The sequence below is a fragment of the Protomyctophum parallelum genome (assembly GCF_964188405.1).
Source record: "Protomyctophum parallelum genome assembly, chromosome: 2".
Lineage (NCBI taxonomy): Eukaryota > Metazoa > Chordata > Actinopteri > Myctophiformes > Myctophidae > Protomyctophum > Protomyctophum parallelum.
In genome coordinates this window covers 13,586,598-13,611,051 of record NC_139699.1, presented here as the reverse complement: position 1 = coordinate 13,611,051, position 24,454 = coordinate 13,586,598, and the positions used below count along the sequence as shown (strand labels likewise).

The 24,454-nt window shown below is 43.9% G+C and overlaps 1 protein-coding gene across 1 annotated transcript in view; it reads right to left on the bottom strand.

Annotated features, from left to right (window-relative positions):
• kif26ba (kinesin family member 26Ba) overlaps positions 1–24,454 on the bottom strand; it is a gene marked incomplete at its 5' end in the record, with an annotated part of 107,224 nt that overhangs the window by 16,718 nt on the left and 66,052 nt on the right. Inside the window, 12 exon segments of the mRNA XM_083759204.1 lie at positions 1,053–1,307; positions 2,636–2,736; positions 3,424–3,549; positions 4,594–4,900; positions 7,349–7,448; positions 7,963–8,160; positions 8,964–9,272; positions 11,582–11,753; positions 20,493–20,673; positions 21,160–21,331; positions 22,290–22,406; positions 23,598–23,743. Of these exon segments, the coding sequence (XP_083615330.1) occupies positions 1,053–1,307; positions 2,636–2,736; positions 3,424–3,549; positions 4,594–4,900; positions 7,349–7,448; positions 7,963–8,160; positions 8,964–9,272; positions 11,582–11,753; positions 20,493–20,673; positions 21,160–21,331; positions 22,290–22,406; positions 23,598–23,743 (2,184 nt within the window).

Here is a 24,454-nt window from a genome sequence, read left to right as displayed (position 1 = left end):
TATTTGAATTAAGTTAAATCACTGAATATACCTTACCTTTGTTCGCATCGTCCTAGAGCTGGAGACAGTTTCAAACTTACAATAATGAGTAATAACTTTCAGCTACGGTAGAGGATATGAGCTTGGTTTCCTGGATACCAAATCAAAATGCCTTGCCGGTCAGAAGTTATTACGGTGAGACAGAACTGGTTGATGTCAGCTAAACTAACTAACTAACTAACTAACTAACAACTAGTCTAATGAATCACAATCATTTCCTATGTACATACATGAAGAACATGAAATACCGTTTCCCCTCAGTTATTGGCAGTGCAACATGAAACATAGAGCCTATTTAAAAAAACATATAATCTAAAAACTAAAACAAAACATGAACATGTGGGTCATGGACGAAAGAATAAGATTGTGAATGCAAGCGGCCGAAATGAGTTTTCTTCGACGGGTGGCTGGCATCTCCCTTAGAGATAGGGTGAGAGGTTCAGTCACACGAGAGAGACTCGGAGTAGAACCGCTGCTCCTTCGCCTGGAAATGAGCCAGCTTAGGTGGTTCGGGCATCTGGTTAGGATGCCTCTCGGGTGCCTCCCTAGGGAGGTCCTCGACGCACTTCCCACTGGGAGGAGACCCCAGGGCAGACCAAGGATCACGTCCCACTGGGAGGAGACCCCGGGGCAGACAAAGGATCACGTCCCACTGGGAGGAGACCCCAGGGCAGACCAAGGATCACGTCCCACTGGGAGGAGACCCCGGGGCAGACCAAGGACCACGTCCCACTGGGAGGAGACCCCGGGGCAGACCAAGGATCACGTCCCACTGGGAGGAGACCCCGGGGCAGACCAAGGATCACGTCCCACTGGGAGGAGACCATCTGCTTACGATGCCTCTCGGGCGTCTCCCTAGGGAGGTCCTCGACGCAAAAAAAAGTGTGTCCAGGGTGCATAGTTAGTTTTGACTAGTCATTGGTTAGACATGGGTTATGGTTAGGTTTAGGTGTGCTGCCCCGTGGGAGGTTATAGGGTTAGGGTGAGGGTTTGAGTGTCCGATGCATTCTCACCGACGTCCTTGTGAGTGTCCAGGGGAATCTGTGGGACCTCGTCATCGCAGAGGGTCTCCGCCGAGCCCAGGCTGGCCGACAGGGACGGAGATGGATCTGGAAGCTGTGACTGACTCATTGGAGGCTGTGGACTCATTGTTGGAGGCTGTGGACTCATTGGAGGCTGTGGACTAATTGGAGGCTGTGGACTCAGTCCCACAGGAGAGGCCCTGGATAGCAGCGACTCTGTGGACGACCGACCGCTGTCTCCTGTGTCTGCAGGATCACAAAGAGGGTCACCATCATGTGACCATGAGGATGATGATGATTGTCATACAAATAATTGCGCTAATGATAACCGCAAATTTTTAACTATATGTACTAACTCTATATGTACTAACCATGTGACCAGATTTGACTGAGAGACTGCCATCGCGCAAATTCCAGCGGAGAAAACTTTTTTTTTTCTTTTTCAAAATGAGTTAATAGCACAGGCAGACTCTTCACATACTAACTAGAGCATGTCTGAAATAAGTGTCAGAGCTGAAATCGACATGTAAATTATAAATGCCCAAACATGTAGCTAGGTGTAATGTTAGAGACCACAGAAGACATGTACAGTAAATATGAAATAAATGCTTAAACATGTAGCTAGGTGTAATGTTAGAGACCACAGAAGACATGTAAATATGAAATAAACGCTTAAACATGTAGCTAGGTGTAACAGAGTCCACAGAAGACATGTAAATATGAAATAAATGCTTAAACATGTAGCTAGGTGTAATGTTAGAGTCCACAGAAGTGAACCTTTCAAGCCTGTTTTCTCAACACTCTATAAGCCATATCTCCAAAACTGGTGGGTCAAACTGAACAACCAATATGTCAAATTGAAGCTATGATTCCCTGCTTTCATATGACATGAAAAAACTAAAATAAAAAAAGATCCAATGGCAGTCTCTCAGTCAAATTTGGTCACATATATTATAAGAAGAAAAAAGAAGATTTTTCTTTTTTAATGAGCAGCAGAGGCAAACGATTGCAACACCGCAGCAATGTAGCGTGAAGAAGAGATGGAGGTTGGTGCAGTTTTCCCAGGAGAGTAATTATAAAATACATTCCCCTCATTAACCACAACTACCTGAAACCCCCCACGGAATACATCACAATAGACTTAATACACCATAATTAATGAACAAAACTATGTAGGCACGCACACACAGTGTATACTGACCCCACGGCGCGTATTCAGAGCGTCAAGCTGTGACTCCGCCCACCCCCGGGGGAAGTTGCTCTCGTTCACTGCAATGCAATTTGCGGCATTTCCAAAACAATATTGCGCAGAGTAGCGATTATCAAACGTATTTACAATGCCATACGTTGAAAGATCTGTTGCCCGTGGACAAGGCACGCTATCTCCGCAAGTTAGATATTATCGGCATAGATGTTTGTCCGTATGTGATTAAGGATTGGACCAAGTTGCATTGGCAGCCATAGAACATTCTTACCCCGGGCTAAAACCGGATGTGACATTTGTGGGCGTTCCTGTCTAGCTTGGTGTCGATGTATTATACGCTGACAGTAAGTATTCATAATAGCACACATACGGTCTCCGGAGTGGCTGTCCTGAGCCGAGAGGGGAGGGGTTCCTGGCGCCACCCCTTTCTGGGTGAACACCTTGCACCTTTGAGAAGGAGAGGAGGGAGATCTGGATACACACACACACACACACACACACACACAGCATTCAGCTTATTAACCCTAGGGTGATCTGGATATACACACACACACACACAGCTTTATATCTGTTGTTATTGACCCTAGGGTGATATGGATAAACACACACAGCATTCAGCTTGTTGTTATTGACCCTCGGGTGATATGGATAGACACACACACACAGCATTCAGCTTGTTGTTATTGACCCTATAGGGTGATATGGATAGACACACACACACACACACACACACACACACACACACACACACACACACACACACACACACACACACACACACACACACACACACACACAGCATTCAGCTTTATATATGTTGTTATTGACCCTATAGGATGATATGGATAGACACACACACACAGCATTCAGCTTTTTATATGTTGTTATTGACCCTATAGGGTGATATGGATAGACACACACACACAGCATTCAGCTTGTTGTTATTGACCCTAGGGTGATATGGATAGACACACACAGCGTTCAGCTTTATATCTCTTGTTATTGACCCTTCCTGGTGTTTTAAGCATTGTGTTAAACTTTAGCCATTGACAAAAAGCAGATCTAATGCGCGTGTGTGTGTGTGTGTGTGTGTGTGTGTGTGTGTGTGTGTGTGTGTGTGTGTGTGTGCGTGCACGTGTGTGTGCGTGTGTAGCCTACCTGTACTCTGCCGTTCGGGTCAGACTGGCGATGCCGAGGCGAGGTGACCCCAGGGGGCGTGTCTTACTGTCACCCAGGGGGCGTGTCTTACTGTCACTGCCACTGCCCGCGCTCAGAGACTCCCGGCTGTCCAATCACACGAAGAAGATATTTCATTTAATTCTTATAACCCATTCTGGACGGGAACTCCTTTTGGTGTTTTAAAGCATTATGTTATGCTTTAGCTATTGGAAAATAGCAGATCTACAAGCTCATACGAGCTTGTAGGTCTGCTATTTTTGAAAAATCGTGAGAATTGGAATGTTGCACACGTGCTTAAAATAGCCCTTATTTGCGCCGCCCTCGTTGAAAACAATGTATTTCCAACTCCAGCTTGGCTCACTTCAGGCTGCGTGAACAGCACTCGAGCGCTCGGTTTCTGCCCCCTCAATGTCGTAACTCTGTTTTTAGAGAAACGGTTGGATGGCACTTACACCCGCCTTCTAATGAGAGCGCAGAATCTGTCTTGGAAGAGCCACCCATCGACTGATCTAATATACGGCAACCTTCCCCGTGTTTCTTCACTGGTCCATCCATCGACTGATCTAATATAAGGCAACCTTCCCAGTGTTTCTTCACTGGTCCGATCCAGAAGAACACAGTTTTCCGGCCACTGCTACAGAGCTGACAATGAGGTTATATCTTCCCTTCTTCTCTGGAGTCCTGCCTCTGTCGTTCCCTGATGTCATCGCTAGGGACACATGATGTCATCGCTAGGGACACATGATGTCATCGCTAGGGACACATGATGTCATCGCTAGGGACACATGATGTCATCGCTAGGGACACATGCATCAGTAAGCAGGAACTGGGGATGGAAATGAAGGCCTGGGAAGTCTGGCGCAATATTGTGAAATCCCCGATCCCGACCGCAGTCGAAAAGAGATGATGATGATTAGATGGCTCTGTACAGTTAAAGGTTTTCTTTTGTTGGCTGTTTTTTAACTCATTCATTAGACCTTTATTTTAGTCAGAATAATGTTATCCATGGTGAGTTAAGTGGACGTGGGTGGTTATGAATGACTTCAAGACTACTTACGTTTTGCTCAAGTTCTACTTATAAGTTAAACGGAAAGTCGATTTAAAATGTTCTACAGAATTTCTTCTGGAGTTCTACTGGAACACACTCACCTGTCATGGAGGCTCATCCCACTCCCAGTTCTCTGCAGGGAGCCAGAGCTCTGGGCCAGACTGTGGGTTCCAGGCTGCTCAGAGGACCCAGAGCTCTGGGCCAGACTGTGGGTTCCAGGCTGCTCAGAGGATCCAGAGCTCTGGGCCAGACTGTGGGTTCCAGGCTGCTCAGAGGATCCAGAGCTCTGGGCCAGACTGTGGGTTCCAGACTGCTCCCTGGTGTCCACGTCACCTCCTTTCCTCTCATTGGCTGGGGGAGAGGAGGAGGAGGAGGAGGAGGGGGGGAGGTCCGGGGCTGAGGAGGAACCTGAAGAAGAGGTTATGGGAGAAATTATGACTTACGGTGTTGATTTCTTCGACTAAAACTATGACAAGAAATGTTCGTCGACTACCTTTTTCCACTGAGGAAAACTAAATGGAAACTAAATGAAAACTACGATGACTAAAACTAAGACTAAATATACTGATACTGAGCTTGTGTAGGTTAGTGTTAAGGTTAGGGTTAGGGTCTTATACATGTCTATAGTCTATACGTGTTTTAGGGTTAAGGTTAGGGTCTTATACATGTCAATAGTCTATACATGTTTTTAGGGTTAGGGTTAGGGTCTTATACATGTCTATAGTCTATACGTGTTTTTAGGGTTAGGGTTAGGGTCTTATACATGTCTATAGTCTATACGTGTTTTTAGGGTTAGGGTTAGGGTCTTATACATGTCTATAGTCTATACGTGTTTTTAGGGTTAGGGTTAGGGTCTTATACATGTCTATAGTCTATACGTGTTTTTAGGGTTAGGGTTAGGGTCTTATACATGTCTATAGTCTATATGTGTTTTAGGGTTAGGGTTAGGGTCTTATACATGTCTATAGTCTATATGTGTTTTTAGGGTTAGGGTTAGGGTCTTATACATGTCTATAGTCTATACGTGTTTTTAGGGTTAGGGTTAGGGTTAGGTTTAGGGTCTTATACATGTCTATAGTCTATACGTGTTTTAGGGTTAGGGTTAGGGTTAGGGTTAGGTTTAGGGTCTTATACATGTCTATAGTCTATATGTATTTTAGGGTTAGGGTTAGGGTCTTATACATGTCTATAGTCTATACGTGTTTTTAGGGTTAGGGTCTTATACATGTCTATAGTCTATATGTATTTTAGGGTTAGGGTTAGGGTCTTATACATGTCTATAGTCTATATGTGTTTTTAGGGTTAGGGTTAGGGTCTTATACATGTCTATAGTCTATATGTATTTTAGGGTTAGGGTTAGGGTCTTATACATGTCTATAGTCTATATGTGTTTTAGGGTTAGGGTTAGGGTTAGGGTTATGGTCTTATACATGTCTATAGTCTATATGTATTTTAGGGTTAGGGTTAGGGTCTTATACATGTCTATAGTCTATATGTGTTTTTAGGGTTAGGGTTAGGGTCTTATACATGTCTATAGTCTATATGTATTTTAGGGTTAGGGTTAGGGTCTTATACATGTCTATAGTCTATATGTGTTTTAGGGTTAGGGTTAGGGTTAGGGTTAGGGTCTTATACATGTCTATAGTCTATACATGTTTTTAGGGTTAGGGTTAGGGTCTTATACATGTCTATAGTCTATACGTGTTTTTAGGGTTAGGGTTAGGGTCTTATACATGTCTATAGTCTATATGTGTTTTAGGGTTAGGGTTAGGGTCTTATACATGTCTATAGTCTATATGTGTTTTAGGGTTAGGGTTAGGGTCTTATACATGTCTATAGTCTATATGTGTTTTAGGGTTAGGGTTAGGGTCTTATACATGTCTATAGTCTATATGTGTTTTAGGGTTAGGGTTAGGGTCTTATACATGTCTATAGTCTATATGTGTTTTTAGGGTTAGGGTTAGGGTCTTATACATGTCTATAGTCTATATGTATTTTAGGGTTAGGGTTAGGGTCTTATACATGTCTATAGTCTATATGTGTTTTAGGGTTAGGGTTAGGGTTAGGGTTAGGGTCTTATACATGTCTATAGTCTATACGTGTTTTTAGGGTTAGGGTTAGGGTCTTATACATGTCTATAGTCTATATGTGTTTTAGGGTTAGGGTTAGGGTCTTATACATGTCTATAGTCTATATGTGTTTTAGGGTTAGGGTTAGGGTCTTATACATGTCTATAGTCTATATGTGTTTTAGGGTTAGGGTTAGGGTCTTATACATGTCTATAGTCTATATGTGTTTTAGGGTTAGGGTTAGGGTCTTATACATGTCTATAGTCTATATGTGTTTTAGGGTTAGGGTTAGGGTCTTATACATGTCTATAGTCTATATGTGTTTTAGGGTTAGGGTTAGGGTCTTATACTGACTCTATAGTCTATATGTGTTTTAGGGTTAGGGTTAGGGTTAGGGTTAGGGTCTTATACATGTCTATAGTCTATATGTATTTTAGGGTTAGGGTTAGGGTCTTATACATGTCTATAGTCTATATGTGTTTTAGGGTTAGGGTTAGGGTCTTATACATGTCTATAGTCTATATGTGTTTTAGGGTTAGGGTTAGGGTCTTATACATGTCTATAGTCTATATGTGTTTTAGGGTTAGGGTTAGGGTTAGGGTCTTATACATGTCTATAGTCTATATGTGTTTTAGGGTTAGGGTTAGGGTCTTATACATGTCTATAGTCTATATGTGTTTTAGGGTTAGGGTTAGGGTTAGGGTCTTATACATGTCTATAGTCTATATGTGTTTTAGGGTTAGGGTTAGGGTCTTATACTGACTCTATAGTCTATAGGTGTTTTTACCTTCATGTCCAGAGTGTGCTCCGGGAGCAGGAAGAGGAGGTGACACTGAGGCTGGCTCCTGTTTACTGACAGGAACCTCCTGGAACGGGAACGTCGCCACCTGGAAACAGAACACATAGATGAGGAAAGAAATAAAGGAATTACAGACGGAAGGATGGACGGTTTAAGTTACATGTCAAAAACAACACAAAGAATGATACTCTGTAACAACAGAATATACCGGCCCTAGTGCTCCCGGGTAACTAGGTCGACTCCCGATCCCAACGACCTTTGCTGTGTGTCCCCCCCCCCACCACTACTATCAATAAAGGCATAACCCCCCCACCCAAACCCCAACAAAGAATATAATAGAAAATCAAACAAGAGAGAATGTAACAATAGTATAGATTAAATTAGATTGTATACTGTTATGTATTCATGTGTATTTAGTATAATAACAGTAGCTATATATTAATCAGACCAGTGTGTGTCCGAGAGTCCAGTGGAAACCTCGTATGAATCTGATCTCAGGTCAGAATGGGTTAATCAGACCAGTGTGTGTCCAGTGGAAACATCGTATGAATCTGATCTCAGGTCAGAATGGGTTAAATAATGATCTCTCTCTCTCTCTTCACCTCCTCACTGCCGTCGATACAGTCCAGTCTCTCCTGCAGCTCAGCGAAGGTGTTGCACTTCAGACACTCGCCTCCCTCTTCTGGGACGGGAGCCAGGGGCTGCCCCAGGAGGGCCTGGCAGGACTGGGACAGAAGAGACTGGCACAGAGGTCCACAGGGCCGGGTGGACTGGGGCAGAGGCTGGCACAGAGGCTGGGACTGGGGCAGAGACTGGGACTGGGGCAGAGGCTGGCACAGAGGCTGGCACAGAGGCTGAGACAGGGACTGGGGCAGAGGCTGGCACAGAGGCTGAGACAGAGACTGGGTCAGAGGCTGTGACAGAGACTGGCAGAGAGAACCACCGGGCTGGGTCTGGTCCTCGTCTTGAGCCTGGGCCTGTTCCATGAACAAACATTTAACAGTGTTTAGTGCAAAAATGGTAAATGGTAAATGGTGCATTTATATAGCGCCTTTATCCAAGGCGCTTTACAGAGATTGTGCATTACATTCACCCATTCACACACACGTTCATACACCGATGCCGGGGGAAACCATGCAAGGCACCAACCTGCACATCGGGAGCAATTAGGGGTTCAGAGTCTTGCTCAAGGACACTTCGACAGTAACTCTGGCGGAGCCCCACAGGGTTCAAACTGGCAACCTTACGGTTACCATCCAGGCACTCTACCCCTGCTGTACAGACCAGGATTTAACAAGCCTGGTTTTGGCTTAAATCTTGGATTAGTTCATCCAAGTTTTGTGAAATAGGTCCCTGATCTTTCTTAGTAGTTCATAATTTTATATGGAATAAAGACACAATGACCTTGTGTTGTGGTGTGTTGTGTTGTGGTGTGTTGTGTTAATATATCTACGTGTTGTAAATGTAGCTGTAACGTCTCACTCACCTGACTGTGACTGTGCGTCTGTTGTTGTAGGAGCAGAGATGGGACGACCGGCGTCTGTTGTTGTAGGAGCAGAGACGGGACGACCGGCGTCTGTTGTTGTAGGAGCAGAGACGGGACGACCGACGTCTGTTGTTGTAGGAGCAGAGACGGGACGACCGGCGTCTGTTGTTGTAGGAGCAGATACGGGACAATCGGCACAAACTCCGGCGGTCCCTCGTTGTCCGACATGGCGGTCCCGTTGGGGCCCACGTAGATCACCGTGTCACATGACTGCTCGCTGCTGGAGCATTCGTCCGGGTCGCGGCGGAGCAGCGGGACGTCGGAGTCCGCGCCGCCGCGGTGATGGAAAGGTCGAAGGTGAGTCGGGCGACGCATGCGTCCTTCCTCACAGGAACTCTCCCCCCCCGAGGAGCTGGACGTGTACTGCTGCTAAGGAGAGAGAGAGGTCTTACGGCCAAGCTACACCGGGCATGTGTGCGTTTGACGTAAGCGCACTGCACGCACAAAGTATGCGTGCGAAATGCCCCGGCTACACCAGATCTGTGGCGCGCGGCAGATTTGTGCGGGACCTTCCGGGAGGATATGTAGATACGCGCGCATGGGGGCATTATACGCACTTAAAAAAATTGAACCGATCCTATTTTTAGAGTATGCGTAGGATGGCCCGCGGTATCCGTATGTCTGGTGTAGCTGGTATCATTGACATATATTGGTCCCAAGGTTATAATAGTTTTGGTTTTTTCATTATAGTTTAGTTTTAGTTAGTTTTGACATATTTTTTTCTAATTCAGTTAGTTTTAGTTAGTTTTTAGAGCGGGTTTGCTAGTTTTAGTTTAGTTTTTATTTTGTGAAAATGCTTAGTTTTAGTTTAGTTTTAGTTTAGTTTTAGTTTAGTTTTAGTTTTTTCGTACTTTGGTTTATTTGTAACGAAGTATAGGATTAAAAAAGATCAGAGCAAGTATTGTGTAATAAAAACTCAACAAAAGATACCATTTAAAAGTATATATATTCAGTCTCTGTTGGACAATCAACCATGACATACTTCGCATATTTTCCCATCCTCATCCACAAGGCACTTGCTTGCATCTCCCACACAGTCATATTCGAAGAAATCCCATATTGGGCTGTGGTGGCCACCTGCAAGACCTCAGAAAGGAGGACACTTTTGCGGGGCTCTCTCCCCAGCCCCCCCCCCCCCCCCCCCCCAAACAGACACACACAGTGTTTAGAAAAGCGCTATAAAATTCCAGATATTATTATTATTACTATACTATTGCACGCACCTGATTTTCACCACCATCATCTCCAGCAGTATGTCCACAGAGAACATATATTTGCTAATTCAATTAACCTTTTTAAATGATGGGGTACCACAAAGGTCATTCCTTTTATAATCAATTTATTTTATTTCATGTTTAGATATGTTTTATGTTGAATCTCTTTCTTGTGGGGTTTTTTATACAGTCTTATGGTCATCGGTGTGGGACATAGAATGAAGCCAGTAGCCTATGTTCACAGTGCTTTAGCCTCCCTTTCTTTATGATGTCGAGCCATATTGCTCATTAAATGTAGTTTTTCATTTTGCATTTTTGGTTTATTTATCCCTGCATTAACTATACTAAAGTGATTGTGAGAACACACATTCCACAAAAAACAAACAGACCATCCCACTGGCAGTGTTGACAGGTTTTGGAAGAGAAACAAGCAACCATGTCTATGAAAACAAGCCCAAAAGAAGCCTGACTAGGCTTAGTAGGCTATTTTATAAAACAAGGCCAAAGTCGCTTATAATTAAGCGGACATGGCAACGTCTCCTCTCTCTTTTTAAGACAGAGGGAGTGTGGCTGGCTCGCTGCGGAGCTGAGCAGCTCTGCGGAGATTTTAATACAGAGACAACGTAAATGACAGTTATGACACAAGCACTGTATATCACACAAAACCGGACAATTATGTGTCCGGCCAGAGGTTGAGTTGGGAGGAGGACAGGTGGTTCTAAAACCGGACTGTCCGGCGTGAAACCGGACGTCTGGCCACTCTTTCTGCCAACTTTTGCCATTTTTGCGAGATGCAAGCAGCAGCATTAAAACTTGAAGCGACCACGGGGCTGCACCATAGAGTTATATATCTATACTCTAAGGGCTGCACTGCAGAATGTAAACACGGGTCGTAAAGCGTTGTGACATGCTGCCTTACGGTGCTGAAAAGTGCCGTAAAAACGGCTCGGGAAATAAGGAAAAGAACCGAATTCATTTAAAAGGTTTATATTCTAAATGTCCGTAAGGCATATAAATATTGATAAAAAAACGATAACGAATGCCATTTTGTCTATCATTTCAGTTCGTTTTAGTTAGTTTTGTGAACACACAATACAGTTTTAGTTTAGTTATCGTTTTTTAATTTATTTTAGTTTCAGTTTAGTTTCAGTTAACTAAAATGTTTTTTTAATTCTAGTTTTCGTTTTTTCGTTAGTTATAGTTAACTATAATAACCTTGATTGGTCCTATCCAAACGCACTGTACGCGCGCAGTAAACTCGCGCAGTAAATGCATACGCACGCGTGCAAAATTGCCTGGTGTAGCTTGGCCGTGAGTGTTGGTCTGAGGAGAGGGAAAGGTCTTATTGGCTCACGCCAGTGAGCCTTTACTATGAGACCCAGCAGAACATGTCTGTGTGTGTCACGCTGTAACACCAGCGTGACACTGTTGACCAGTGAGGAGAATGTGAGCTTAGCTTACCATGCTGACCTTGGTCTTCTTCTTCTTCACGCGGAGGAGGCGCGAGGCCATCTGGATGGTGGACATGGTCTCAGAGAAGTCTCTGGCCGACGGGGAGATGTGAGCGATCATGGTGGTCCGGCAGTTCATGTTACCCAGAGACTCCCTGAGCAGCATGGTCAGCTTACTGTCCCTGAGAACACACACACACACACACACACGCGCACACACACACTTTTAACACATTTAACATCTTTATTTGCATTCACATTTTACAAGGAATTTCTTGAACACAAACAATAGTGGATGCGCAAGCTTGAAAGAAACTCTACAACAAGTGCTTCAGGATCCAGATCACGGGTACAGAAACATCGCCTTCTCCATATATGGCGACTGCCAATTATCGCAGACACTGAGCAGAATTTTGTCCCCGCCTGATCTCAGCTCTCGGCTTATTGGGCATGCCTGCAATCTGCAGGCCCCTCACGACTGATTTATGGACATTACTGAGGCTTCCGAATATGAACACAACTATTATGTGGGTGTGGTATGAACAGTACGCACACACCTGTGTGTGTGTGTGTGTGTGTGTGTGTGTGTGTGTGTGTGTGTGTGTGTGTGTGTGTGTGTGTGTGTGTGTGTGTGTGTGTGTGTGTGTGTGTGTGTGTGTGTGTGTGTGTGTGTGTGTGAGCGTGGACCAGTAACACACTGCTGCAGGCAGCTCTCTCTCTCTCTCTCTCTCTCTCAATCTCTCTCTCTCTCTCTCTCTCTCTCTCTCTCTCTCTCTCCCCACACACATGCATAATGTATAATATAACACACACTCCTAAGGTGACTCTACATTTTCTTCAATTCTTCATCAGCTTAATGCCACTGGCAATGCAAATCTCTCTCTCTCTCTCTCTCTCTCAGGTATCCCGATGCTGCTCATTTACATTCTCATTAACCCATTCTGACCTGGTATCAGATTCTAAAAATGTCAGTCGTTCGATTTTTTTCAAAAATAGCAGACCTACAAGCTCGTAGCGCGCCACTCGGTGGCGCGCTATGAGCTTGTAGATCTGCTATTTTTCAATAGCTAAAGCACAACATGATGCCAACACCAAAATGGGTTCCCGTTCAGAATGGGTTAATGTATGAATATATAGCTGATGCCGTTTATTTATAATGGTAAAGTTTGTATTGTTATTTCAACAAGCCCAGATCAAGCTTGACTGTATAAATAGCAGTAGGAAGGGGGGGAGGGGGGCCTGGGCCGTGGCTCAGCGGTCCGAGCCTGGCAGTGTGCCGCGGGTGCGTGCGTGTGTGTGTGTGTACGTGTCTTTGTTTAGAGCATTCAGAGCATTATACCAGCTCAGAGGCCTTGTGGTTAGAGTGTCCGCCCTGAAACTGGGAGGTCGGGGTTCGATCCCCGGCCGGGTCATACCAAAGACTGTAAAATGGGACCCAGTGCCTCCCTGCTTGACACTCGGCATCAAGGGTTGGATCGGGGGTGGGAAGTGAGGACGCTGGCGTCGACGCTTCACCTCCCAATGTATGGATGAATGAACCATTGTAAAGATTCACCTCCCAATGTATGGATGACCATTGTAAAGATTCACCTCCCAATGTATGAATGAATGAACCATTGTAAGCGCTTTGAGTAGGCACGTAGTGCATAGAAAAGCGCCATAAAAATGCAATTCATTATAGGCATTAGGCCTAATTTTGCTGTAAATATAAGGGCTGGTGATTAAATTAACCACAGAATACATTTACATAGCCTCGAGGAGACAGAGAGAGAGAGGGAGAGAGGGAGAGAGAGAGAGAGAGAGAGAGAGAGAGAGAGAGAGAGGGAGAGAGAGAGAGAGAGGGAGAGAGCAGGGCCCCATGCAGAGAGCACACACACACACACGCCCTGTGAGCACATCTAGCCTTCAGCAGGCGTGAACTTGAAGCTCAAGTATTCTTCTTCGTGGGTTTTTTAGACAGCTGGTGGATGGAAAATAAGCTCCACCTCCGCGTCCGACGGACGCTACGGACAGTCTCAAATGGACGCGACGGACAGACTCAAATGGAAGCCGCGCACAAGCGTGAAAATGAAGCGTGTCACCCGGCAGTGATAGGCACTAGCCAATGGAACAGATGCAGCCTGCAGCCCATCCACTGGGAGGAGTTATACTTGTAGTTGTCTTCTTTCACGCTGTCAAACGCCCCCTGGGAGGGAATTGTGAAGCCATGTCAAGGGATACAGGAAGACATCTGGGCAGTGGGCAGCTCGAACTGCTCGAAGTAACATTATGTCCAAATTGTTAACAAAACATTGAAAAATCGTCTGAAGAAATAAAGTAAAGCATTGGTTCTCATGTTTGCTTCAGATCACCCCTGTAATCTTTTCATCCATGGCACCCCTGGCTGAATTACATTGTCATTTACTGTAACCCTGATCCATGACATCGAAAATAACTTTTTTTTTATACTTTATAAAATAGCCCGTTCTCTTCACCATGTGCTGCCCTTCTCATCATCATTATCCATCTCCGTGGTGGTCTAGTGGTTAAGGTGCTGCGCTCTCACCGCGGCGGCCCGGGTTCGATTCCCGGTCAGGGAACACTGTTTTATGATGAATTCCTGTTCTGTTCTTTAACTATATAGAAGTGTCTATTTGTACGTCTTTAATGTTTTGATGAATTGAACAATGTGGACCCTGTTGTAAACAAGTGTAATGCTTAATTGGTTCGTCCACTCACAGTTAACATGCAGTCTTTGTATTGAGTTTGTGCTTGAAATGTATTGTAATTCTGCAAACTGTTAATAAATATTTAAATCAATCAATCAAAAATCTCCTTCTCCTTCTCACCGCCGGGTGACACACGCTTGTCGGCAGCTTACATCTGACGCCGCGCGGAGGAGAGCGTCAGATGTAAGTTGTCCGTCCGCAAGTCGTCGGCGAAAACAAAACTAGTTTTAAAGCTCCTCGGCCGGGAGGCGTACCCGGGTCCCCCGTTCCAAAGGCACGTACGTTAACCAGTCGTCTAAACAGCCATGACAGCGAAGTAGCAACAGAGCAACTTATAGCCTACATTAGAATGCGCCTTTGTCTGTGTCAACATCTTGTCACTCAAACGTCCCTCTCACGCCCACTTCGCTAACGAAGAAATAGAGGACTACAGGCGTTTAAATAGGCTTCCGTGTGCGTCTCCTCTAGGAACCGCCCAAAGCCCCGGAAGGATTTAAAGTGAGACCTGACGCGACGGACAACTGAAGCTTTCACGCCTGCCAGTGTAGCCACAGCCACACACACACACACACACACACACACACACACACACACACACACACACACACACACACACACACACACACAGACTGTGGGTTGTGGGGCAGACAGGTCCTATCATGATATAATGTCAATACCTAGCCTCTGTAGACATTTTTAAAGCACAGCTCAAGACCCACTTCTACAACATTGATTTTAATGTATCTTTTATTTTTTGTTATTCATGTCCTCACTGTATTGCATTACTGCTTGTTTTTTAATGTTTATGCCTTGCATTTATTTTCTTTTTTCTCCATTGCTCTGTAAAGCACTTTGAGCTGCATTTCATGTCATGAAAGGTGCTATACAAATAAAGTTTTATTATTATTATTAATACTGTTGATGAATGCATTCACAATTTAGTCACAACATATTCAGGTTTCATAATGATGTACAGATGAAATGATACACACAGACTTGCAGGGAAAACATTCCGTTTATTGTAACCTGGGGTTAGCTCAGTGTTTGTCTGGCCTCTCCAGAGATTGGATGGCACTCTTCTGTCTGAATCTGAGCTGCTGAACCAGAGCAGGGCTCAGCCAATCAGCTTTAGAAGGTGGGAAGGAAGGTGCCAAGTACTGGTGAGGAGTAGGGGTGTTTCACAATGCCAATGAGCAAAGTATTTATATTATCGGGGGAAAAGAATGTAACCCCAAATGATGTTTAGTCTGAAATAGAACATCTCTTTATTTGGTTACTTATTCATGTTCATCTGAGATCGGTGAGTTTGTAGATAAGCTGTGTATGTTTAATTGCTTCTCTGTTGGTCGTAGGATCCTCTCCTATAAAGGGAGACTGCAGGCAGAGCTAGTCAGTCATGCTCGGGCAGGCAACATGCTGACAGCCCAGTGAGAGAGCTGCTAGGGCCCATGTCATGGGCATAGCCTATAGTTCAGTTTTGTTATTTTTCCTTTGTCCTATGTTTGGCATTAAGTATTTCTGAGTTCTGTCAAAGTACTAGTCGCTAAACCACGTTAGCGACCATATTTACAATATGAAAACTGTCACTTAGACAATGTAGGTTACACACGCTGGAATTAAACATGGAACCTGCAGGCAGCATTAGGTGAGTAATTCATTGTATATGTGTTGGACGTTCATGGTTGTGCTAGAGATAAAAGGACAGCTGCTGCTAGTGGGTTACTATAGCTCCTGCTGCTTAACGACGACACTGTTTTTGACTAGCCGCAATTTGCAACTCTAGATTTTTTTTACAATGGGTTGAATCTAGCCCTCCAAGCAGAACCCAATGCTACTGAAGTTTCTGACATTTGTTAGACCCAGTGCATGGGGTCCTGTTGCATCAGTGCCATGCCACCTGGTACGCGGACATACACAAAACATAAACAACATGGATAATGCCTGTCTGCGCTCTTTGACGACATTTTTTCGTGTGAGGGTTTCTGAATCTGTGAACTATAAGTACCTATACATGCCGCTGTGAATATCTCCTGTGGCGCGGAAGCCGTTAAGTATTTTTAATCTTTGTTTGACCGATTTGGTCGCTTTGATTCTTCTCTTCCTTCCTTGTTTATTGACACCTCATTGTACCGCCTATCTGGCTAGCTAGTGGCGCTATAGCTATGTCAGAGCAGATCAGAGGCAGGGACGTAGCCGCACAAGCCAACCGCACACCTGGAGGCGGTACAATAAACGGTAAACAAACAAGAAGAAATAAAGCGACCAAATCGGTCAAACAAAGATTACAAATACTTAACGGCTTCCACGCCACAGGAGATATTCGCAGCGGAATGTATAGGTACTTAAAGTTCCCGAATTCAGAATAACTTAAACTAAAAAAGGCCGTCAAACGGCGCAGATTCGATCTTAGAGAGCATGTTTATCATCCGCGTTCCAGAATTCCCATACGAAAATATAGTCATGAACAGGGACCCTACATAAAACTCATCAAAATTTCAGAAAAGCTTTATGTAGGGTTCCGAGAGGGGCTAGGTTGAATCTAGAGTTGCAACAAGCTCCATCCACTTCCTATTCATCTTTTTTGGTTTGTGATCTGCTTGTCTTAAATTACGTTAAACTCACCAACATTGCAGCTGCAGTCCAAGCTTGAATTATCCTCTTTCAATCTGCCGAGCTTGTTTTTCATAAAAATCCCCCGTAGACATGTTATGAGTTACTTTCTGTCCAAAATATTCCAAGAGTTCACATTCCGAGCTGCCATTTTGTATTTTTGCAACGTGCCGTAAAACAAGACGTGAGGGGGAGCGCTTGTTTAATAGAAGGCTGTGCGTGACGGGGCGTCGCACTGCGTCGCACTGCGTCGACCTCTTCTTTGGGTGTCTTACCTGCGCAGGTAAGATTCTATTAAACAAGCGCTCCCCCTCACGTCTTGTTTTACAAAAATACAAAATGGCAGCTCGGAATGTGAACTCTTGGAATATTTTGGACAGAAAGTAACTCATAACATGTCTACGGGGGATTTTTATGAAAAACAAGCTTGGCAGATTGAAAGAGGATAATTCAAGCTTGGACTGCAGCTGCAATGTTGGTGAGTTTAACGTCATTTAAGACAAGCAGATCACAAACCAAAAAAGATGAATTGGAAGTGGATGGAGCTTGTTGCAACTCTAGATTCAACCCATTGTAAAAAAATCTAGAGATGTAAATTGCGGCTAGTTTTTGACTAGGTGTACTATAGCCCCAGAACCCAATGCTACTGAAGTTTCTGAAATTTTTTAGACCCATATAGCATGGGGTCCTATTCCACCTCCACCGGGTACGCACACATAAATAAACGTAAATACCTTCGGATACGTCCTTCTGCGCTCTTTGAGGGCTTCTGAATGTGTGAACTATAAGTACCTATAAATACCGCTGAGAATATCTCCTGTGGCACGGAAGCCGTTAAGTATTTTTAATCTTTGTTTGACCGATTTGGTCGCTTTGATTCATCTCTTCCTTCCTTATTTATTGACACCTCATTGTACCGCCTATCTGGCTAGCTAGTGGCGCTATAGCTATGACAGAGCAGATCAGAGGCAGGAACGTAGCCACGCACAAGCCAACCGCACATCGGGAGGCGGTACAATAAACGGTAAATAAACAAGAAGAATCAAAGCGAAAAAAAAGACTTAACGGCTTCCGCGCCACAGGAGAATTCGCAGCGGTATGTATAGGTACTTATAGTTGACACATTCAGAATAACTCAAACGAAAATAAGCCGTCAAACGACGCAGACACAACGTATCCGACGATATTTATGTCCGCGTTCTATCATTTCAATATGAAAACACAGATACGCACAGGGACCCTATGTAAAGTCATCCAAATGTCAGAAATTTTACGTAGGGTTCCGAGAGGGGCTAGGTGTACTAGTGTAGCTTTGCATCTGTTACATCTGCCCGTGTGAAAGCAGCATAACGTCGTGGCAGAATACTAACGTCTGTAACCCCCCCCCCCAATCTTGAACGAAGTTGAACGAGAGAAAGTGACGTTCACACACGCCAGAAATGAACGCGTTCACAATGTCGTTCATCAGGCGCAGCGGCGGCTGGTGACTTTTTTTTCTAGGGGGATCGCTATAAAAATATCAAGAAAACGTTAACTATAGATATCATCACATTCAATGGAAGGCTTTTAAAAATACAAAATAAACATGGCAAACTAACCGCAACCCTCTCCCGACCCGCAGCGCACCCCCGGGGCAGACACCTAAACCTAACCGCAACCCTCTCCCGACCCGCAGCGCACCTCGGGCTGAGGGAACATAGGGCTGAGGGAACATAGGTATGACCCCTGATAGCTAAGTAATGATTTGGAGTGACTGCCTGCTGTCTGATAGCTAAGTAATGATTTGGAGTGACTGCCTGCTGTCTGATAGCTAAATAATGATTGTGACTGCATGCTGTCTGATAGCTAAATAATGATTTGGAGTGACTGTATGCTGTCTGATAGCTAAATAATGATTTGGAGTGACTGCCTGCTGTCTGATAGCTAAATAATGATTTGGAGTGACTCCCTGCTGTCTGATAGCTAAATAATGATTTGGAGTGACTGCCTGCTGTCTGATAGCTAAATAATGATTTGGAGTGACTGCCTGCTGTCTGATAGCTAAATAATGATTGTGACTGCCTGCTGTCTGATAGCTAAGTAATGATTTGGAGTGGCTGCATGCTGTCTGATAGCTAAGTAATGATTTGGAGTGACTGCCTGCTGTCTGATAGCTAAATAATGATTGTGACTGCCTGCTGTCTGATAGCTAAGTAATGATTTGGAGTGGCTGCATGCTGTCTGATAGCTAAGTAATGATTTGGAGTGACTGCCTGCTGTCTGATAGCTAAATAATGATTGTGACTGCCTGCTGTCTGATAGCTAAGTAATGATTTGGAGTGACTGCATGCTGTCAGCCAAGCCTTCTTATCATACCAGCTCTATGAAAAGGTCCTGGTGTAAAGGTCCTTCACTGTTCTGTTTTTTGTGTGATCTGCATGGTTTAGTTTATCTGGTCCCAGCTCTTTAATTCTACGTGTTTCCTGCAGTGTTCTTCTTTCAAGCTGTGTTTTCTGCAGTGATGTAACAGACTTGTCTTGTTGTTCCATTATGAAAATGTATTAATCTATATTATTATCTTTAGCTGGCTCCATGTGGCTCATCATGCATGTTTTTCTAGCGTCTGTGGTGATTGTGTGTTAAACTATATGTCAAACTGTGTTGTGATGTGTATGTTGCCCCCAAGTGGTTTGTGGTGTGAATAACATTGATCGCACACATTTCGCGACCCAGTGGCTTCCTATCATTTGTATTGAAGACATGTGTACCGCAATGCATTATACTTGTGCTAATGATAAACGGACAGCTTCTACTAGTGGGATAGCTTACTTGTAGGGAATGTGTTTTGTAGTCCATATCGTACTTGTAGGGAATGTGTTTTGTAGTCCATATCGTACTTGTAGGGAATGTGATTGTAGTCCATATCGTACTTGTACGGGATGTGTTTGTAGTCCATATCTTACTTGTAGGGGATGTGTTTGTAGTCCATATCTTACTTGTAGGGGATGTGTTTGTAGTCCATATCTTACTTGTAGGGGATGTGTTTGTAGTCCATATCTTACTTTTAGGGGATGTGTTTGTAGTCCATATCTTACATGTAAGGAATGTGTTTGTAGTCCATATCATACGTGTAGGGAATGTGTTTTGTAGTCCATATCGTACTTGTAGGGAATGTGATTGTAGTCCATATCTTACTTGTAGGGGATGTGTTTGTAGTCCATATCGTACTTGTACGGGATGTGTTTGTAGTCCATATCTTACTTGTAGGGGATGTGTTTGTAGTCCATATCTTACTTGTAATGCATGTGTTTGTAGTCCATATGTGTTTGTAGTCCATATCTTACATGTAAGGAATGTGTTTGTAGTCCATATCTTACTTGTAATGCATGTTTGTAGTCCATATGTGTTTGTAGTCCATATCTTACATGTAAGGAATGTGTTTGTAGTCCATATCTTACTTGTAGGGGATGTGTTTGTAGTCCATATCTTACTTGTAAGGAATGTGTTTGTAGTCCATATCTTACTTGTAGGGGATGTGTTTGTAGTCCATATGTGTTTGTAGTCCATATCTTACTTGTAAGGGATGTGTTTGTAGTACATATGTGTTTGTAGTCCATATCTTACTTGTAAGGAATGTGTTTGCTGCCGTTGACCAATGCCAGGATCACGTTGCCGAGGGCGGAGAGAGAGAGACAGAGAGGGGCGGAGCTATCACTGCCCCGCCCACCTCCTCCAACTCCTCCCACAGCCTTCACGTCACAGCTGCCCAGATCCAATAGATGGAGCCGGCTACGCCCACCTGACACTATGGAGAGAGAGAGAGAGAGAGAGAGAATATATGTAAATATGCGTAGCATCAAACATCTGTTTAACCACTTTAATTCTATATACATAGAAAATCTGGAATATTCTTTTAAACATTTTAAAGGACCTACACCATGAATTTAAACGTTTCCCATGTTTTAGTATTTGGGGGCTCCCCTACGTGTCTTCTAGGGGCGTGCATCTAAAAATCGATTTTAATTTCAAGAATCGAAGTATATCGAAATTCGAAATGAAAACAGCAACATTGATTATGTTTTGCAATGCAAATAATCGATTGTATCAATACTACATACACAAGAAAAAGAGGAGTTTAATTACTTAGTTTAAAATAATGTAAATGTTTTAAACATTGCAGGCGTTAGATAGATATATAGATAGATAGATAGATAGATAGATAGATAGATAGATAGATAGATAGATAGATAGATAGATAGATGGTATAGTGTAACGTATAAGTATAACGTACTGCCTCCTTTCCCGCTCTTCTCCATGCGGTACTGGTAAACGTGGAGCGTGAACAACATGTGTGAGTTCCGGTGTTCTTCCTGCTGGTTGCTGTGCCGAGCAGCCAGGGCCGCGTCCAGGAACCAGGCGGCTTTCTCTGGGCTCGGAGCGCGCAGTTCTGACTGGTTCTGGAGCTGAAACATAGAGGAAAGAGTTCAGTTCTGGAGCTGAAACATAGAGGAAAGAGTTCAGTTCTGGAGCTGAAACATAGAGGAAAGAGTTGAGTTCTGGAGCTGAAACATAGTGGAAAGAGTTGAGTTCTGGAGCTGAAACATAGAGGAAAGAGTTCAGTTCTGGAGCTGAAATATAGTGGAAAGAGTTCAGTTCTGGAGCTGAAACATAGAGGAAAGAGTTCAGTTCTGGAGCTGAAACATAGAGGAAAGAGTTCAGTTCTGGAGCTGAAATATAGTGGAAAGAGTTCAGTTCTGGAGCTGAAACATAGAGGAAAGAGTTCCGTTAGTTCTGACTGGTTCTGGAGCTGAAACATAGTGGAACGAGTTCAGTTCTGGAGCTGACACATAGAGGAAAGAGTTCCGTTAGTTCTGACTGGTTCTGGAGCTGAAACATAGAGGAAAGAGTTCCGTTAGTTCTGACTGGTTCTGGAGCTGAAACATAGTGGAAAGAGTTCAGTTCTGGAGCTGAAACATAGAGGAAAGAGTTCAGTTAGTTCTGACTGGTTCTGGAGCTGAAACATAGAGGAAAGAGTTCAGTTCTGGAGCTGAAACATAGAGGAAAGAGTTCAGTTAGTTCTGACTGGTTCTGGAGCTGAAACATAGAGGAAAGAGTTCAGTTCTGGAGCTGAAACATAGAGGAAAGAGTTCAGTTCTGGAGCTGAAACATAGAGGAAAGAGTTCAGTTCTGGAGCTGAAACATAGAGGAAAGAGTTCAGTTCTGGAGCTGAAACATAGTGGAAAGAGTTCAGTTCTGGAGCTGAAACATGGAGGAAAGAGTTCACACACATTGGGTCCTGGTTGGACGGCGGGCCGTACGTTATAGGCCCGTAACTTACCGTTTTGCGCTTAGGTGTGGAAAGGGCTTAAGAACGTGTGCGTACCTGCATACTGTACTGTACTGTACTGTGCTGTACTGTACCTGCATGCCACAGATGGGGTCCTCGCACAGGTAGACTCCAGGTGACTGGCCGTCCTGTAAGCTGCCTGTCGCCACGTCGGACAACAGATCAGACAAATTATCCTCCTTACCCCATACCTGGAAACACACACGCACGCACGCACGCACGCACGCACGCACGCACGCACACACACACACACACACACACACACACACACACACACACACACACACACACACACACACACACACACACACACACACACACACACACACACACACACACACACACTGACTGTAAATAATGACATGTTAGGAAGTCACAACTTGCTCCATAAAACGATTTATCAGAATCAGCGTCATTGTCACATCACAGCCTATAGACTCTAGGCTGTGATGTGATGTAACCTAGAGGGTAAAACAGTGGGTGGAATTAGTTTCTGTGCATATAGTTCCCATAAAGATCAAACAGGAAAATAGCAAAACAAGAAAATAGCAAAACAATATAATATACTACACATTTGTACCAGAGATAAGACATAACGGTGCATTAAGCAACTAGTCAACTAGTAAATCCCCTAGTCAACCTTGTTGGTACTAGTTGATAAGAAAAAACGATTTTGTAGGCCTCAAATTCAGGTAGATTATAGTTATAGTCACCAATGTACACCGTTTTTAAATGTACAAATATGTATTTCCAAAAATAAATTTATATATATTTATTTTTACATATAGGTAGTTAAACAACTAGTCGACTAGTAAACTAGGCAACTAGTCAACTATTAAAAATGACTAAGTGAATGCCCTAGCATGAGCATCATGCTGAGGGTCTGCGTATAAGGGGGGTCCCCGCGGAGGTTAGCGCGGGGTAGTCTAGTCCATTTGTACAGATTTGTACAGTTTATTTTTAGAAAAGGGTCCTTTGGTTATATTTGAAGTAGGCTAAGGCTACACTCGCAGTTACAGAGAACCAGCTCCCAGACCCAACGATATTTTTTTTATCGTGCGATAAGAGTCTCGCGTTAACGCCGATTGTGAAGCACTTTGGTCAACTTTGGTTGTGTTATAACGTGCTATATGAATACATTTGATTTAATTTGATTTGATTAAATCTACAGTTGATTTAGTCGACTAAAATGTAGTTTGGCGGGCCTTGATGCCATCATAATGAGTTATTTTACACTTGCATCATTTCACACTGACCTCCACAGCAGAGACACTGACCTCCACAGCAGAGACACTGACCTCCACAGCAGAGACACTGACCTCCACAGCAGAGACACTGACCTCCACAGCAGAGACACTGACCTCCACAGCAGAGACACTGACCTCCACAGCAGAGACGCGGACAGAGAATCGAGCTCCGGTCTTCTCCTTCCTCTCGTTGATGAGTTTAAACAGCCAGGAGATGGAACAGGGGATTATTCCCATAGTCTGGAGGGACACGTCTCCACCGATCATGGTGTAGGACTTACCTGGAACACACAGACACCAACACACATTATACCCCATAGTCTGGAGGGACCTTAGAGTATATATGAATAGAGACGGCAACCGAGTTCTCCTCCCATAGTCTGGAGGGACCTTAGAGTATATATGAATAGAGACGGCACCCGAGTTCTCCTCCCATCCACTTGGCATTACGTTGCTCTAAAGCGCATGAGGCGATTTCACTCCTCCTTCCGGGTAGGAACAGAGTGCATTCTGGGATGGGTTGGACCCAAACACATGAACGCGCTGGCCGTTGACTATCATAGCACGCGTTCACGTGCGTTCACATATGAAACATAGCGTTCAACGTGTCATCATGAACGTGCGCAATGATAGTCAACGGACCAGCGCGTTCATGTGTTTGGGGCAAAAGTGAAATACCAAATTGGGCCACTATGTCCATTTGGCCTCAGGGTTTCCTCCGGGTGCCGTCTGTATTCATATATATACTCTAAGGGAGGGACACATTGTGACAAAAGCACATTATTTATGTATTTCTACTTTATTTTTTGGTACATATTATTTATCTTGAAAAATAGAAATATGAAATATGAAAATGTACTGTCTACTTTTGATTTGCGTCTATTGCTATGTCTGAGCATCTCTATATAAATAATTCAGACTATAACCCTACGATCCCGCTTAATTTTTCCTTAGTAATAATTTGCCTTGCATAAGTAAAGGGCGATTGTTAC